The sequence below is a fragment of the Phocoena sinus genome, chromosome 1 (genome assembly GCF_008692025.1).
Source record: "Phocoena sinus isolate mPhoSin1 chromosome 1, mPhoSin1.pri, whole genome shotgun sequence".
Classification (NCBI taxonomy): Eukaryota; Metazoa; Chordata; class Mammalia; order Artiodactyla; family Phocoenidae; genus Phocoena; species Phocoena sinus.
The window spans coordinates 116,408,663-116,428,024 of record NC_045763.1 but is presented as its reverse complement, the minus strand read 5'-3'; the positions used below and the strand labels follow the sequence as shown (position 1 = coordinate 116,428,024).

At 38.5% G+C, this 19,362-nt stretch overlaps 1 protein-coding gene across 2 annotated transcripts in view; it reads left to right on the top strand.

Annotated features, from left to right (window-relative positions):
- The window catches only part of LOC116757378 (interferon-activable protein 203-like), a 37,579-nt gene that overhangs the window by 12,051 nt on the left and 6,166 nt on the right, over positions 1 to 19,362 (top strand). Inside the window, exons 3-8 of one of the 2 annotated variants that reach the window (XM_032638815.1) lie at positions 342 to 475; positions 1,057 to 1,218; positions 2,717 to 2,875; positions 7,074 to 7,271; positions 9,797 to 10,216; positions 11,684 to 11,875. In XM_032638815.1, coding sequence (XP_032494706.1) covers positions 342 to 475; positions 1,057 to 1,218; positions 2,717 to 2,875; positions 7,074 to 7,271; positions 9,797 to 10,216; positions 11,684 to 11,875 — 1,265 coding nt within the window. The remainder of the gene's footprint in view (positions 1 to 341; positions 476 to 1,056; positions 1,219 to 2,716; positions 2,876 to 7,073; positions 7,272 to 9,796; positions 10,217 to 11,683; positions 11,876 to 19,362) is intronic. The other variant, XM_032638825.1, reaches the window with a different exon arrangement.

The window sequence follows — 19,362 nt, the reverse complement described above, 5'->3', positions numbered from 1 at the left end:
CCACCACTAGTATCATGAAAACTTTATATTCTTGAAAGGAAAATATAGAATAAGTGGATTGTAAAAGGGTTCAACTGAGCTAGATAGGAGTCCAGAGGACAGGAAGAATATGCTTGTGGTACAGGGGACAGGAAAGGAAACCACTGAGGAAGTCTGAGCCAGTACCTATACCTATGCTGCTACTGCTGGCCACCTATGGCCAAGCTAGGCTAATGCAGCAGAGGCAGATACAAGCTTACCCAGATCCACAAGCAGGAAGTGACAGGAAATAGTATTGAAGGTGCTTCAGGTATCTTAGACCATCTCCTCTGGATTTATCATGTTCTCTTTTACCACATCAGTTATTAGGAGAAGCAAAGCAAAAGAAGCAACTCCAGTGAAAAAGAGCAAGCTGAATAAACCCAGTCCTGACCAATCTACATCCATCACTAATAAAACTTTGGGACCTGAATCAATCAAGGATACACCTGTGAAGGTAGGATGGCTAAGGTCCCACAAAAGGAGATTTTACTGTGGCTTTTCTACTTGTTACCTTCTTATGAACACTTAGTTCTTTATTCATTTCTCAACATGCAAATAAACGAATCAGAGAAATAGGGATCCAGGGCCAGAGTGAAAATTAATTTTAGAGCCAGTGAATTAATAGGTACTGATCACCCATTATGTTTCTGAACATATATAATTCCCTGTGGTGGAAATACGAAATCATTACCCCTCTTTTAGATGTATATTAAAATAGCAAGCAGATTAGGAAAACAGCTTGCCAAAGCCTACTCAAAGAGACTAAATTCAAACTTAGATTTTCTAAATCCAAGTCCACTGCTCCTCTCATCAACACAGAAGTGAGTACAGGAATGACATGTATAAAATTTTCCTTACTATTTGTATGAAGCCAACATACATGTGCACTGCTTACCTTCTGGCCTGGAGTTCCCAAGGACATAAATTTTAGTATAATTAGAATCTAATAATAAAAATTTGATTTTCTCAGTAGTAAAGATGTGTTTCTTTTATTATTGAAAAGTATTAACCAGGGGGAAAAAACCCTACTTTCAGGGAAAGAAAACCACAAAAACTAATGAATCTAAGAGGATGAATCTAAAGAAGGAGCAGAGTCAGCTTCCAGGATTGTTAGTAACCAGTACACAGTCAACTGAGAGCCTTCTCCAGACTCCTCAAATGCTTCCACCAGACCCATCCAGCAGTTCCTCAACCAAGGTACCATTTTCCTGTTCCTAATATGTTCACCACCCTACATCATATTATAAGGATCCTCATGACCTTGAAAGAGTTTCTCAGTAATCAGTAATCCCTTACTATATAAAATTTCCTTATATAATAAAATCACCCATTAATTTATCAAATGCAGATATTGAGACCTCAATGTATTCTAAGTCCTGTGGCTTTTGGCAAGGTATGCATTTATGAAATAATTCCTGACCTCAAGAATGTCTTATGTTTGGTCCTGAAATAAGGAATGGTAGTGGCCAGACAATTAGACATGACTATAAGGGTATGTTTCTCACCTACATTTCAGTCTCCTTTCACCCCTTTCCCCTTAACCACGGGTCTAGACTAGTTCTCGGCATTATATGCTCTTTCCCATGTCAGGTGTTTGCACATAGGCTCTTTCCTTGATTGGGAATTCATTATCCCTGTCTCTTCTCTGGCTCAAATGCATTCAACCTTCAGGTACCAACCTGAATTCCTTCCCCAGGCAAGTCCTCACGGAAACAACCCCTTTCAAGAAAGGATCAGATACTCTCATTATTTGGACACTTTACTATTCCTTTATAGTACTTATCACAACTGTGATAACTCTACATTTTTCTTTCCTTCTAGACAAGGAGCTCAGATTATAGGTAACCTGTCCAAGAGGAAGACAAGACAGGGGTGGGAAAGTGATTTCACACCTGTAGACATTGACTCCTATTCCAACCTGCTTTTTGTTTTGCCCTGTGGTTATATGCAACCCAGGACTATGGAGCTGTATTTGAGATGAATGGGCACTAAAAGATGGCCCCAAGACAACATGAAGGGTAGGCAAGAGCAGGATTTAAACCACTATTCTCTAACATTGTTTCTCACCTAAGACCCAAGCTGCCCTCTGACTCAGGCTGCATACCCACCCACCCCCCCCACACACACACATGCCCCTTGAAGACAGACCTCCCATATAAAGAGACTTTCTATTTGGGGTGTAGTTTCCTTGTTGTCATTTTTATTAGTTCCAAGAGTCCATATTTCATCCAGTAATCTTTCCCAAAATATCAGTAGATTTCTAGGAGCCTGAAGAGCAGATATCAGAAACCCACTTGTGTATTTTCTTGATCAGAAAGTCATAGTTAATAAACATCCTTAAATGCAGCCAATTCTGGACTGAGATTTGCTTCCCTTATAACCAGGGAAGTTTACCTTCCTGCTTTGGCCAGTTTGCATCAGATGTAGGACCTGGATTCCATCCCAAACCAATGAAATTTCATCTGAGCTTTTAATATTTGGAGAGTGAAATTTGTAATCCTAGTTGAGATAGGAGAAGGATAGGTAATACAGGTATCTGTATATGTGCTATTATTTCAGAAAAAAATTGAAAACTTAAGACTCTACATTAAAAAAGAGAAAAGAAAAAAAAAAGAGAGAAAAGAAATGATGTTGTGTTCTATGTGATTTTGAATATCATTATCAAGAACTAAGGAAAAAATCTTTTTTTCTCGAGAAAAAAAATGACAAAATTAATGACTTAAAAAGGAAGACCGTATCTCAGAAACAGAGTCAACTTCCAGGAACTTCAGCAGCCAGCAAATGCCCAACTGGGAACAGTTGTGCAGTGAAATCTATACCTCCACCAACACCATCCAGCAGTTTCTCAGTCAAGGTACCTGCTCCCTGTTCCCATTCCTTGGACCTCCTACAACATAAGTACAAGAATTATCGTAATCTCATTTCCCACAATTTACCATTTATTTATTTAACATAATCACTCATTCATTTTTCCATGTATGTTTTGTGATCCCACTCTATTCTAACTCCTTGGCTATTTACAAAGCATGTATTTATGAAATAATCTCTAATTTTGAGAGGGTTACACTCTTGTGTTGAATAGAAAGAGGAGGGGAAGGTGACCAGACAAGTCAAGATGAATGTCTGTTCACCCTTACATTCCACTTTCCTTGGCCCTACTCCCCTTTGTTCACCCACCACATGATAGGGTTTATTTTCAAAGTTCTGTGCTCCTTCCCACGTCAGATGTTTTGACATGGACTGCTTTCTTTGTTTGGAATCACTTGTCCTGATTCACCACTGGTTAAGGTGTCTTCACCTTTCAGGTGCAAACCTGAATTTCTTCCTCATACAAGTCCTCACTGATACCCCCCTCCCAGAATACATTAGGTATTCCTCTTTTTTTTTAATAAATTTATTTATTTATCTACATTTTATTTTTGGCTGCATTGGGTCTTTGTTGTGGTGAGTGGGGGCTACTCTTCATTGTGGTGTGTGGGCTTCTCATTGCGGTGGCTTCTCTTGTTGCAGAGCATGGGCTCTAGGCATGCAGACTTCAGTAGTTGTGACTCGCAGGCTCAGTAGTTGTGGTTCGCTGGCTCTAGAGCGCAGGCTCAGTAGTTGTGGTGCATGGACTTAGTTGCTCCATGGCATGTGAGATCTTCCCAGACCAGGGCTCGAACCCGTGTCCCCTGCATTGGCAGACAGATTCTTAACAGCTGTGCCACCAGGGAAGTCCTAGGTATTCCTTTTGTTTGCTTTCAAAGATCCGTTTCCTTTTCCTTTTTAGCACTTACTGCAACTGTAATAAACGTACATTTTTCTTTGTTACTATACTATAACATCAGTTATCAGGTGCCTGTCAACTGAAGAAAAATGCACAACCTAAAAGTTGAGAGTTATGTTTTATTCAGCAGACAATATGAGGACTTAAGCGGGGGACACAGAATCTCAGATAGCTCTGAGATACTGCTCTGAAGAAGCAAGTGGGGAGCCAGGATGTATAGGAGGTTTTGCAACAAAGACCAGGTAGTTGGAACATCAAAAGATTACTGTTAATAAAGACAGCCAAATATCTCAAGTTAAGGAATTTGACACTTTTCTATGTATAGGAAGATGCAAGAGTCTGAACTCACTGAAATCATTCCTTTGCTATGAACCTCAGCTATCTGGGGCCAGTCTCCTGTGCTTTCTCATGCTGAGTTTCCTCAAGGTGCACCATCAGGGCTGGCTGCAGCAGTTGACTGCTAGATGGCGGGCATCCTGTTTCTATCTTGAGTTCCCTTAGGGCTTACTGTCAGGGCAGCTGTAATGTGATGGCTTGATGGCTGCAGCATCCAGCCATAGTTTTCATTCACAGTGCTCTTTCCCAGCAAAGACCAGATGAGAATGGAAAAGTGAGTACACACACGTGTGTATCAGCTCCTATCCTAGCCTGCCTTTATTCTGCCCTGATTTGACCCCTGTGCTTATCATCACACTGGGATACAATGCCTGTTTCTGCAGTAAATAAGCAAGTGACTGAGGACTAGGCAAAAGGAGTATTTAAATCACTATTCTCTAAAATAGTTTGTCACCCAAGTTCCAAGCTGCTGAGGCTGAAGCCCCCTACGCAAATCCACGTATACCAGTTGAAGACATTTCTTCTGACAAGATTTTTCAAGTTTTGTTATTGTTTTTATTACTGTTACCTCCAATAATTAATAATTCCTCACATAGTCTCTCTTTGTTTTATTTATGGGATGGAGCTAGTAATCTGTGCCTGTTTGCCTCTAGGTCCAGCTGGCCTTGGTCTAGTCACTGAAACCCCAGGCTCACTGTCTCTCTGCTACAACAATGACTTATGTGGACATCTCTAGACAACCCTATTTTTCTTCTTTATTTTTTTAAACATCTTTATTGGAGTATAATTGCTTTACAATGTGTGTTAGTTTCTGCTGTGTAACAAAGTGAGTCAGCTATACGTATACATATATCCCCATATCCCCTCCCTCTTGCAAGACAACCCTATTTTTCTATGCATACAGGCTTAGAATTGACACTTTCTAAGGTCCTATCTGCCTAAATTTGTGATATAGTCATTTCTACTTTCATAAGAATCATTCTGCTGCCCCTAAAACTCCTTGGAGCACAGGAATCCCAGGGAGGCTCCTCTGTCCTTTTGGCCTCATACACCTAAACACACCATTCAGTCATTTCTTCTTTGGGGTCCAGCCACCTCTGTAGGAGACCTGGCACAAAGATGATCTGACCCATTCTGTCTTTGATTCATCAGTGGAAAGAGCAGGAAAGCCTTGTTCTTCTTCATCATGGGGTCTCCCAACTATTTTCTTTGTAATATAGGCTCTGTTTGGGATTCAAAGACAGAAGCAGACCAATATTTTCTTTTATTCCTGCTGCTATGTCTCCCCATTAACAAACAGCACACATTGGCATGCTTCAAGAACAGGGTAGAGTGGTGAAGGAAATAAGCCAAGGGAAAAAATTCAATTACTATTTTTAAGTATTATCCAGCCATATAGTATGTTTTAGGGACCTAAATCCTACGGTTATGGTGGGAGTTTTTGGTTTAACCGAATGTAAAAAATGATCAAGATGCTCTTGTCAATGAGATTGAATTACTAAATGTAGCAGAAGTGAATGGAGAAGCTTCTTTAATAAAGTGCTTCTCATACCACCTCTCTATTGGGTTTCCATCAAGAAAGCCAACATTAAGCATGAAACATCTGTGGATCAGAGCAAAAATAGAAAGCCCTGTGTCTACTGTAAGATAATAATGTAGTGATATTTCTAGGTAATGAGCATTTAATGATGCTAGACTCTAAAACCTGTGTTCTTTGTGTACACTGTCTCATTTGTTCTTTATAACGTCACACGAGGAGGCTATTGTTAATCCCATTTTACATATGAGAAAACTGAAGTTCTTAGAGGTTAGAAATCTTCTCCAAGGTCATGCAGAAAATGAATGTTAGAGCCAGGATTCAAATGAAGCCTAACTGAATTCTAAAACTTGAGCATTAAATGCATATATTGTAGTATAGATGCTACAATATCTGAAATTTATTTGTAAAAATTTATGTCGGATAGTGTTATATCTCAGATTTGTTTCCATTGCCCAGACTCTTAAGCCTTCTAATGAGGAATGAAGTGACAAGGAAGGTCAGAGGGTATTCTAATCAAGTAGCTGCATGCCAGAGACAGGCATTTTAAGCAGCTCCCTCATCTACAATTTTATCAACAACCGATATTTTATGGATTGGTTAAATGAATGATAGAAGTGGTAAGAACTGTGGCAATTCTATACTGCAGAACATTAGAAATGGTCTTTCATCAGTGAAACCAAAGATAGTCAAAATAATTGATTTTACAGACACTTCCTGCCCTGGCTTAAACAATTATAAAAATCCGTGTACTGAGAATACCCTGGGTGAAATTGTGAATGGGTCTGTTTATTGCTGAGAACTACGAAAGATTTGGTTTCTTGATAGAGACTAGGTAGATAGCAGAATCCTGCCTCTGGAATTATGAATTTGAAACAATGTCTCTGGTATGCTGATAAACAAAGCATTCAAATGAATGCAGACCTGGGTTTCCTGGATTTGAAGAGTAGATGATAGAACCGATTTGCTTATTTGGTAAATATATAAGGTAATGAAGACTTAGTTAATAAAATGTCCATAAGTACAGCCAACATTGTTCAGAGATGTGCTTCCATTATAACCTGGTAGAGTTTTCTACTAATAAATTACTCCAAGTGTTGTCTTGGTGAAATTGATACAGGCCAGTTTGCATCAGAGGTAGAGCCAGAATTCCAAAACAGACCGATGAAATTTTGATCACCTGAGTTTTTAACATTTGTAGAGAGAAGTTTGAAATCCTGGTTGGACTCCAAGCTGGGGAGGTGTTGAGGGTATCTGAAGATGTACTATTATTCCAGAGCAAATTGGCAGAGTGAAGATCCTGTGGTGTGTGTGTGAGAGAGAGAGACAGAGAGAGATAGAGACGGAGAGAGAGAGGGTGGGGGGCAAGAGAGAAATGTTATGGTTCATCTGATATTGAAAACCATTAACCAGGAAGAAGAAAATACATATTTTTGGATTCAAAAAATAGAAGACACAACCAATAAAACGCTTGACTCCATGAAAAAGGAACTATGCCTGGAGCAGAGTCAGCTTCCACAATGTGCAAACCGCAGCATAATCCCTAATGAGGGCTGCCTTCAGACTCCTCAGATGCTGCCACCAACCTCATCCAGCAGTTCCTCAGCCAAGGTACCAGATTCCTGTTTTCAGTATTTTCCCTCCCTACAACATAATGACAGCGTTCTCTAGAACCATAAAGGAACTTCACACTAATCCCCTACGACATACAATTCTTTATTAATTAGATCACACATATTGTTATTGAGTGTGTATTTTGAGATCCTACCTACATTCAAATTCGGACTCTTATTATGCTGCCCTTTGTATTAGGATATTCTATGACCTAGTGTGCACATAAATCATTCCTCTTTAGTCATGGGTATAACTAGTAATTTGTTTGTTTAATTTTATTTCTGTGTTTCTCTCAATACATCATGAGTGAGAGAGCTTAGGGCGCAATAAGTTGGAGAAATACAGAAACAAAGCACTATCACCAATTCTTTCTCTTTTTTTTAATTATGGAAGTAATATCATCTAAGAAATTTAGGAAATGCAGATACATAGACAAAAATAATTAATTTTAACTATCTGAAATCTCCCTTCTATCAAATGCCATATTTTGGTAAACAGTCTTTCTGATTTTACCTTTTGTTATGTATATACAAAGAATATCAATTTGTCCCAGGTTGATCACATTACACATATTTTTCTATAATTCAGGTTTTTACTTTCACCTGCTATATCTTGAAGTGCTACTTAATTCAAGAAGTATAGATTTAAATTATTATTTTAACGTAAGAGAATAACTGCATTTTAAAATTTTTATAAATTTAAAAATAATCCTTTACTATTTGACTTTAGGCTATTTTCAGTATTCCCTATACACACAATGAACATAATAAGAACATGTGTCCATCAGGTCTTCTTTCATGACCCTGAGTATAGATACATAATTTCTTCCTTAGGTCCTGTGCACTTCTTGTCAAGGTGCTGCTGTTGTTACTAGTATGAGATTTGTTGTTAGTGATTAACTTGGCCTGGGAATGAGCATCAGATGTAGGGAGAATTGGCCACAGTGATGAGAAATCAGAGTTAAGCCCCATGACCCCCAGGCTGTGGCCTGTATAACAGTACAAGTCAGACCACATGGAGCACTGCTGGTCTGTGGAGGCAGCTGGCCTGTCTCCATGAACTGGTCCCTAGAACTCCCATGGCCCCCCCTTGCCTTCACAGTTCTTCTTACAGATCAGTAACCTCCCCTCCAATTCAAACTGCTCTCCTGAAACTCAGAAATGGTGCAGGCACTGGGTAGACAGGGGGGCATAGAAAAGTCCCCTGACACCTGACTTCTCCTTTGGCATTCTTCTCCTAAGGGTCCTGCCATTATTCTAACAGGGGTGTGTAGAGGAGGAAAAGCAATTTCCCCTCTACCGTTCTGAGTTCTTGGCTGAGACCCCTGTATTAAATCAAAGATTGTCAAGAAAAAACTAGCAGAAGTTTATTAACAGGTATACCTCATCTATACATAGAAGAGACCCAAGAAGAATGAGTAACTCCCTGAGGTGGCCTAAGCCCCCAGCTTAAATACCATCTTTAGTGAAGACAGAAGAAAGAAAAGTGTGGGGAGGCGAGTTTTGTGGAGGTTACCAGGAAAAGCAGGAAAAACGAGGGTGATGCTTGTTATGCAAATTTAAGTCAGTTTCTCCTCTGGTGATAGTATTCTCTTGAGATTTAGAGTCCTCCTTCTCTTCCTAGTACACAGGGGGAGACACCCTTAGAAATGGAGATTTAATTTATAAATGCACATTTCCCTTACAAAAGGGCAACTTTCTTTCTGGTTTTAGAGCTTCCTCTATGTATGTTGTTTCTCAAAATAATCATCTTAAGCCTAAGAAACATATTTTGGGGTGGCTGATTCTGCTCCTCTTCAAAACATTCTTTATCCAGGACATTTCCAAATTCAGAAAGTTCACGGGGTTTTTTTCCAGTGACTGTCTACTAACCCTTTTTCAACATAACACTGCTTTCCTGAAAAGAGACTTTCTAATTTGTGTCTTTAAATTGCCACACATCTACTGGGATGAGATCAATGGATTCTGACTGGAGCCATTCCCTACTCTCAGTGCTATCAAGGGCAATTTATGTTCATCCAGATTTGTATCTTATCTTGCACACTGAAATGAGTTGATGGGATAATTTAAGTTGATTTTTTCATCCTCATCTCTACTAGAAATCACTACACAGCAGCATTACTATTGCCCACTGCCTCTGTACTCTACATAGCTCTTTCTGGGAGAAATAGTTCTTCCCTTGAGTTAATACCTTTTAAAGAAAAGTATTCTTCCTACCACACTCATAAAACAATGAAAAAGAAGAAAATTCACTGTTTAAATCATCTCCATACATTCCATTAGATTATATATACCATGTCAGTGATCTTTGTCTAGGTTTTTTTTTTCCCAACTCCACCTAATTATGTTCTTAATATGTTAATTATGTTTTTTTCCCAACTCCACCTAATTATGTTCTTAATATGTTAATTATGTTCTTAATTATGTTCTTTGTTGAGGTCAACATTTAGCCGTTGATGATTCTCATTAGAGAGTGAATCCTGTTCTTAATTGTGCCTGTTTTTGGTGTATACTTCTATGTAGAAACCAAGATTGAAGGCTGTACCTAAAGAAGCTTCCAGAGAGGAGGGCTTCCAGAGGGGGCCCAAAGAAGTGATGGTGCTGAAAGCAACGGAACCATTTACATATGATGTCAGAGAAAGCGAGAGGAAGATGTTTCATGCCACAGTGGCTACTGAGAGCCAGTTCTTCCAAGTGAAGGTTTATCATGTTGACCTGAAGGAGAAGTTCATCCCAAAGAAAATCATTGCCATATCAGATTATTTTGGCCGCAATGGGTTCCTGGAGGTGTTCAATGCCTCATCTGTGTCTGATGTTAACCCTGACCGAAAGATGGAGATCTCTAAAAGCCTGATTCAAAAGGCAAATGCAACTCCTAAAATCAGTCATCTTTACTCGCAAGCTCTAGGAACATTTGTGAATGGGGTGTTTCTGGTGCATAAGGTAAGCCCACACCATTGTTTTGCAATATTTCTTCTGAAACCCCGGAATGTAAAAGTCTTAGCTGCCGAATGAATTTGGTTAACTTCATAAACACAGGAACTCAAAGCCCCCCTGACCAGGGATAGCTGGGTGCCGTCTTCCCACTTCAGAATATAACATAGACAATCTCTTAACATTTTTCTTCCCAAGGTAACAGCATGCAAGTCCTCCAGAAATCATGGGATTTTAACAGCTGTGCTAATCCATTCATAGCCACCCTGAGCCAGTAAAGGGCAGAGTTTATATCTGTATATATATATATAGATACATACAAATCTATATCCATCTATATTTGTTTATATATATAGATATAGAGAGAGAGGTGGGGGGGAAGAGAGAGAGCTCTCCTTCTGGTTTTGTTTCTTTGAGTTCTGCCTCCTGTTTCAGTGACAGCTTAATTTAATTGTGAATAAAAAATTGCCCTTCCAAGCTAGGATTTCAACTATGACAACCAGAGTCAGAAATCAATAGACTACTTTGCCCTAGAATCAGCTCTTATCCACAGTTAGCTAAGATTCTGATCATCTGACCTCTAAAGTTCTCTCACTTCTTCACATTCATTCATCAAAAAATTGTTGAGCAAAAAACCTTGGCATTAACTAATAAGAGAAATATGGATGTTGAAAACGCTAGAAAAATCAAGTTGTTTCATTCCACAATATATTAATATGGGCAATAAAATGCAGAATTTTGCTGAATTCTTAGAATTAGGGTAAGTATTTCAGTCCCAACACATCATAGAAATACTAAGGTTAGCTGATCTAACCATTATGTGAAGTATTGTTTCATAATCCATTATATATGTCTTCTAGGGTGGCTGTTTACCTATCCCCCTGTTGTTTTCCATACACTCTGTTTGACTGTGCACACATGTGCATTTGTAGAATGAATGAGTAAAGTAAGTGATATAGAAATTAGAACAATGGAAGTAGATGATCTAGATTCAAGATTGGGCAGATTAGGGAAGAATGAATAAATAGAGAAGATAGAGGAAAGAATTACATATTGAAATAATAATCTGCTTAAGGAGGACTTGCAACCATCTTTTTGAGACTCATAGTAAGACATGAATGGCCTTTGTTCTCAGGGAGATCCAAAGAAACCTGTGAAGCTTATCAGACCACACTATATCCAAGTTTCTTAAGAAATCTCAGCTATTCTGAGATGGGAGCAGGAAAAATTAGGAAAGTAATCCAGTTTTCTAGAAGAACCCAGCACACAAAGACTTGAAGGAAAGACAGAAAGAGAATTTAAATGGGGGGATAAACTGAACAAGACATCTTACACTATTTGGTACCTGTAATTCTGGACCTCCAGCTCATATTAACTGGTCTGACACAACAGTTTCCACTAACACCCTATATTTTTCAAAGTTGTGGAAATTCCTGATCCAGTTCTCAGAAGATGGATGCTAATTTTCTTTTGCAGAAATTGGTATGTAATGAATGCATATATTATGAAATACAAGATAATACAGGAGTGATGGAAGTCCTGGTTTATGGAGAACGACTGACCAGAATCAGCTGTGAGAAAGGCGATAGACTTACACTCATCTGCTTTGAATTGGCATTAAGTGGGGATAAGAGGCAGCTGAGATCCATAATTCACAGTTTCATCAAGGTGAGATTTTCTGGGGGGTCATTATTGTTCCAAAGTAGAAGTCTTTAAGAAAACTAGACTGCTGTTACTATGGAGAGTTCAGCAGGTGGAACGAGAACTAATTTTTGTCATTTAGTGGGTGTAAAGTTTCTTTTCATTATTTTTTTTTACTGATATTTTTAAATTTAATTTTTTTGTATTGAAGTATAGTTAATTTACAATGTTTTCTTAGTTTCAAGTGTACAGCAAATGGGATCAGTTACACACACACACACACACACACACACACACACACACACACACACACATATATATTCATTTTCAGATTCTTTTCCCTTATAGGTTATTACAAGACACTGAGTATAGTTCTCTGTGCTATACAGTAGGTCCTCAGTTACCTATTTTATAGATAATAATGTGCATATGTTAATCCCAAACTCCTAATTTACTTCTGCTTCTCCCACTGCTATCCTCTTTGGTAACCATAAGTTGCTTTCTATGTCTGTCAATCTATTCCTGTTTTGTAAATAAGTTCATTTGTATCATTTTTTTAGATTCCACATATAAATAATAACATATGATAGTTGTCTTTCTCTGACTACTTCACTTGTATGATAATCTCTAGGTCCGTCCATGTTGCTGCTAATGGCATTATTTCATTCTTTTTATGGCTGAGTAGTATTCCATCGTATATATGTACCACATCTTCTTTATCCATTCATTTGTCGATGGACATTTAGGTTGGTTCCGTGTACTGGTTATTGTAAGTAGTGCTGCAATGAACATTGTGGTACATGTCTCTTTTTGAATTATGGTTTTCTCAGGGCATATGCCCAGTAGTGGGATTGCTGGGTCATGTGGTAACTCTATTTTTAGCTTTTTAAGGAACATCCATACTGTTCTCCATAGTGGCTGCACCAATTTACATTCCCAACAACAGTGTAAGGAAGGTTTCTTTTTCTCCACACCCTCTCCAGCATTTGTTACTTGTAACTATTTTTTTCTTTACATTATCTCATTTAATCCACATAGTATCTTTTTCTTAATATATTTTTATTGGAGTATAATTGCTTTACAATGCTGTGTTAGTTTCTATTGTATACCATAGTGAATCAGTCATATGCATATATGTCCTTCCCTCTTGAGCCTCCATCCCATCCACCCTATCCCACCCCTCTAGGTCATCATCCTCTTTTCCATAGTGGTTGTATCAATTTACATTCTCACCAACAGTGCAGCAGGTTTCCTTTTCCCCACACCCTTTCCAGCATTTATTGTTTCTAGATTTTTTGATAATGGCCATTCTGACCGGCGTGAGGTGATACCTCATTGTAGTTTTGATTTGCATTTCTCTAATAATTAGTGATGTTGAGCATCTTTTCATGTGCCTCTTGACCATCTGTATGTCTTACTTGGTGAAATGTCAATTTAGGTATTCCACCCAATTTTTAATTAGATTGTTGTTGTTTTTTTTGATATTGAGCTCCATGAACTGTTTGCATATTTTGGAGATTAATCCTTTGTCTGTTGTTTCACTTGCAAATATTTTCTCCCATTCTGAGGGTTGTCTTTTTGACTTGTTTATGGTTTCCTTTGCTGTGCAAAAGCTTTTAAGTTTAATTAAGTCCCATTTGTTTATTTTTGTTTTTTTTCTATTACTCTAGGGGGTGGGACAAAAAAGATCTTGCTGTGGTTTATGTCAAAGAGTGTTTTTCCTATATTTTCCTCTAAGAGTTTTATAGTGTCTGGTCTTACATTTATGTCTTTAATCCATGAGTTTATTTTTGTGTATGGTGTTAGGTAGTTGCTCTAATTTCATTCTTTTACATGTAGTTGTCCAGTTTTCCCAGCACTACTTATTGAAGAGGTTGTCTTTTCTCCATTGTATGTTCTTGTTTCCTTTGTTGTAAATTAGGTGACCGTATGTGCGTGAGTTTATCTCTGGGCATTCTATCCTGTACCATTGATCTGTATTTCTGTTTTTGTGCCAGTACTATACTGTCTTGATTACTGTAGCTTTGTGGTATAGTTTGAATTTGGGGAGCCTGATTTCTCCAACCCCATTTTTCTTTCTCAAGATTGCTTTGGCAACTCAGGGTCTTTTGTGTTCCTTACAACTTGCAAAACGTTTTGTTCTAATTCTGTGAAGAATGCCATTGGTAGTTTGATAGAGATTGCATTGAATCTGTAGATTGCTTTTGATTCTTCCAGTCCAAGGACATGATATATTTCTCCATCTGTTTATGTCATCTCTGATTTCTTTCATCAGTGTTTTATAGTTTTCTGAGTACAAGTCTTTCACCTCTTTAGGCAGGTTTATTCCCAGATACTTTATTCTTTCTGTTGCAATTGTAAATGGGAGTGTTTCCTTAATTTCTCTTTCTGATTTTTCATTGTTGGCGTATAGGAATGCCAGAGATTTCTGTGCATTAATTTTGTATCCTGCAACCTTACCAAATTCATTGATTAGTTCTATTAGTTTTCTGGGGGCATCTTTAGGATTTTCTATGTATAGTATCATGTCATCTGCAAACAGCGACAGTTTTACTTCTTCTTTTCCAATTTGTATTCTTTTTCTTTCTTTTTCTTCTCTGATTGCCATGGCTAGGACTTCCAAAAATATGTTGAATAAGAGTGGCAAGAGTGGACATCCTTGTCTTGTACCTGATCTTAGTGGAAATGCTTTTAGTTTTTCGCCATTGAGTATGAAGTTTGCTGTGGGTTTGTCATATATGGCCTTTATTATGTTGAGGTAGGTTCCCTCTATACCCATTTTCTGGAGGGTTATTATCATAAATAGGTGTTGAGTTTCGTCAAAAGCTTTTTCTGCATCTATTGAGATGTTCATATGGATTTTATTCCTTAATTTGTTAATGTGGTGTATCACATTGATTGATTTGCATATATTAAAGAATCCTTACATCCCTGGGATGAATCCCACTTTACTGTGGTGTATGATCCGTTTAATGTGTTGTTGTATTCTGTTTTCTAGTATTTTGTTCAGGATTTTTGCATCTATGTTCATCAGAGATATTGGTCTATAATTTTCTGTTTTGGGGATTTTTTTTCTGGTTTTGGTATCAGGGTGATGGTGACTTTCTAAATGAATTTGGGAGTGTTTCTCCCTCTGCAATTTTTAGAAGAGTTTGAGAAGGGTCAGTGTTAGCTCTTCTCTAAGTGTGTGATAGAATTCGCCTGTGAAACCATCTGGTCCTGGACTTTGGTTTTTTTGAAGATTTTTAATTACGGTTTCAATTTCATTACTTGTGATAGGTCTGTTTATATTTTCTAATTCTTCCTGGTTCAGTCTTGGAAAATTGTACCTTTCCAAGAATTTGTCCATTTCTTCGTGGTTGTCCATTATATTGGCATAAAGTTGTTGGTAGTAGTCTCTTATATTCCTTTGTATTTCTGCAGTGTCAGTTGTGATCTCTCCTTTTTCATTTCTAATTTTATTGATTTGCATACTCTCCCTTTTTTTTCTTGATGAGTCTGGCTAAGGGTTTATCAATTTTGTCTATCTTCTCAAAGAACCAAGTTTTAGTTTTATTGATCCTTGCTATTGTTTTCTTCATTTCTATTTCATTTATTTCTGCTCTGATCTTTATGATTTCTTGCCTTCTACCGACTTTGGGTTTTCTTTGTTCTTTCTCTAGTTGTTTTAAGTGTACAGTTAGATTGTGTATTTGAGATTTTTCTTGTTTCTTGAGGTGATATTGAATTGCTATAAACTTCCCTCTTAGAACTGCTTTTGCTGCATCAAAAGCTTTTGTCAAAAGCTTTTTCTGCATCTATTGAAATGTTCATATGGTTTTTATTCCTTTTATTCCTATAGGTTTTGGGTCGATGTGTTTTCATTGTCATTTGTTTCTATGTACTTTTTTATTGCTTCTTTGATTTCTTCAGTGGTCTCTTGGTTATTTAGTAGTGCACTGTTTAGCCTCCATGTATTTGTGTTTTTTCAGTATTTTTTCCTGTAATTGATTTCCAATCTCATAGTGTTGTGGTCAGAAAAGATGCTTGATATGATTTCAATTTTCTTAAATTTTCTGAGGCTTGATTTGTGTCCAAAGATGTGATGTATCCTGGAGAATGTTTTGTGTGCACTTGAGAAGAAAGTGTATTCTGCCACTTTTGGGTGGAATGGTCTATAAATATCAATTAAATCTATCTGGTCTATTGTGTCATTTAAAGCTTGTGTTTCCTTATATATTTTCTGTTTGGATGATATGTCCATTGGTGTAAGTGTGGTGTTAAAGTCCCCTACTATTATTGTGTTACTGTCGATTTCTTCTTTCATGGTTGTTAGCATTTGCCTTATATATTGAGGTGCTCCTATGTTGGGTGCATAAACATTTATAATTGTTATATCTTCTTCTTGGATTGATCCTTTGATCATTATGTAGTGTCCTTCCTTATCTCATGTAACAGTCTTTATTTTAAAGTCTATTTTATCTGATATGAGTATTGCTACTCCAGCTTTCTTTTGATTTCCATTTTCATGGAATATCTTTTTCCATCCCTTCACTTTCAGTCTGTATGTGTCCCTAGTCGTAAGTGGGTCTCTTGAAGACAGCATATATATGCGTCGTATTTTTGTATCCATTCAGCCAGTCTGTGCCTTTTGGTTGGGGAATTTAATACATTTACATTGAAAGTTATTATTGATATGTATGCTCCTATTACCACTTTTTAAATTGTTTTGGCTTTGTTTTTGTGGGTCTTTTTCTTCTCTTGTTTTTCCCACCTAGAGAAGTTTCTTTAGCATTTGTTGTAAAGCTGGTTTGGTGGTGCTGGATTCTCTTAGCTTTTGCTTGTCTGGAAATCTTTTGATTTCTTGTTAAATCTGAATGAGATCCTTGCTGGGGATAGTAATATTGATTGTAGGTTTTTCTCTTTCATCACTTTAAGTATATCCTGCCACTCCCTTCAGGCCAGCAGAGTTTCTGCTGAAAAATCTGTGTATGGGGATTCCTTTGTATATTATCTTTGCTTTTCCCTTGCTGCTTTTAATATTTTTTCTTTGAATTGAATTTTTGTTAGTTTGATTAATATGTGTCTTGGTGTGTTTTTCCTAGGGTTTATCCTGTATGGGACTCTCTGTGCTTCCTGGACTTGGGTGACTATTTCCTTTCCCATGTTAGGCAAGTTTTTGACTATAATCTCTTCAAATATTTTCTCAGACCATTTCTTTTCCTCTTCTTCTTCTGGGACCCCTATAATGTGAATGTTGGTCCATTTAGTGTTGTCCCAGAGGTCTCTGAGATAGTCTTCAATTCTTTTCTTTTTTCTTTTTCTTTATTATGCTCCTCAGCAGTTATTTCCACCATTTTGTCTTCCAGCTCACTTATTTGTTCTTCTGCCTCAGTTATTCTGTTATTGATTCCTTCTAGTGTATTTTTCATTTCAGTTATTGTGTTGTTCATCTCTTTGTTTGTTCTTTATTTCTTCTAGATCTTTGTTAAACATTTCTTATATTTTCTCAATCCATGCCTGCATTCTATTTCCACGACTCTGGATCATCTTTGCTATCATTACTCTGAATTCTTTTTCAGGTAAATTGTGTATTTCCTCTTCATTTATTTGGTGTTGTAGGTTTTTTACCTTGCTTCTTCATCTGTGACATAATTTTTTGCCCTCTCATTTTTATTTTTTTTTTAAATTATTGGGATGGTGTTCCTGTCTTACTTGCTGTTTGGCCTGAGGCTTCCAAAACTGGAGTTTGTAGGCTGATGGGTAGAGCTGGGTCTTGGTGCTGAGATGAGGACCTCTGTGAGACCTCAGTTTGATGAATATTCCCTGGGGTCTGAGATTCTCTGTTAGTCCAGTGGTTTGGACTTGGAGGTTCCACTGCAGGAGCTTCTGCCCAACCCCTGGCTCATAAATGAAGATCCTGCAAACCATGGGGGTGGCAAAAAAAAAAAGAGAGAGAGAGGGAACAATAACAATGTAGAAAATAAAATTGGACTAGGAAACTAACAGATACGTTAGAAAGAATATAAAAATAAAAATATAAATGAATTATCAACTGGAAGGTACCACAATAGTAAAAACGAGGAGGAGGGAAAAGAAAAAAAAAATGGTGGAAAAGGCCTTGATTGTGGAGGGTAGGGCCTAAGCAAGGGCAAGGTTTGGGCAGTGGGCAGGGCCTATGCTTAGGACCCACAGTCCTGGAAAAGGCTCTGGGAGCAGTGGGGCGTGGGGCCTAGGCTCAACAGAACAGAGGTCCCAGAGGGCAGGAGACCTCACCTGGGAGCCCAGCGGGCTTCCTGGGCTTGAGTGGGTGAGGCAAACACCCTCCTCTCCTCTCCTGCTCCTCCCTCCTAGAGGGCCCTTCCTGCCTGCCTCTCCTGATCTCCCCGACCTCCCTCCTATACTCCCAAGGGCCCACGTGGCCTGGAGGGGCCTTTGGAAGGCAGGGCATTGGCCTGGGAGCTCAGCAGGCTCCCTGGGCCCAAGTGGGTGGGGCAGTCACCCTCCACTCCTCTCCAGCTCCTCCTCCCAGAGGGCCCCTCCTACCTGCATCTCCTGATCTCCCTGTCCTCAGGGGTGCCAATCCTGTCTGGCCTCCCCCTTCAGTCCCCCCACATCCTACCCATTCACTTCGGGGTTCCTCCATCTCCTTGGGCATCAGGGTCCTCCACCGGCAGCAGGCAGGCTCCCTAGTTGTGGGCAGATGGTAACTTGGTGTCTTCCCATACCACTATCTTTTTTTTTTTTTTTTTTTTTTTTGGTGATACATGGGCCTCTCACCATTGTGGCCTCTCCTGTTGCAGAGCACAGGCTCCAGACACACAGGCTCAGCGGCCTTGGCTCACGGGCCCAGCCGCTCCGTGGCATGTGGGATCCTCCCGGACTGGGGCACGAACCCACAATCCCTGCATCGGTAGGTGGACTATCAACCACTGCGCCACCAGGGAAGCCCATACTGCCATCTTGACTCTGCCCCCTTGTAGTCTTTTTAATGATTGCCATTCTGACTGGTGTGAGGTTACACTTCATTGCAGTTTTGATTTGCATTTCTCTAATAATTAGCAATATTGAGCATCTTTTTATGAGTTTGTTGGCCATTATATGTCTTCTTTAGAGAAATGTATATTTAGGTCCTCTGCCCGTTTTTTGATTGGGTTTGTTATTTTGATATTAAGCTGTATGAGCTGTTTGTATATTTTGGAAGTTAATCCCTTGTTGGTAGCATCATTTGCAAATATTTTCTCCCAGGCCATAGGTTATCTTTTCGTTTTGTTTATGGTTTCCTTTGCTATGCAAAAGCTGTAAGTTTAATTAGGTCCCATTTGGTCATTTTTGTTTTCATTTCCATTACTCTAGGAGACTGATCCAAAAAAATATTGCTGCAACTTATTTCAAAGAGTGTTCTGCCTATGTTTGTGATAGGTGTTTTATAGTATCCGGTCTTACATTTAGGTCCTTAATCCATTCTGAGTTTATTTTTGTATATGGTATTAGGGAATGTTCTAATTTGATTCTTTTAGATGTAGCTGTCCAGT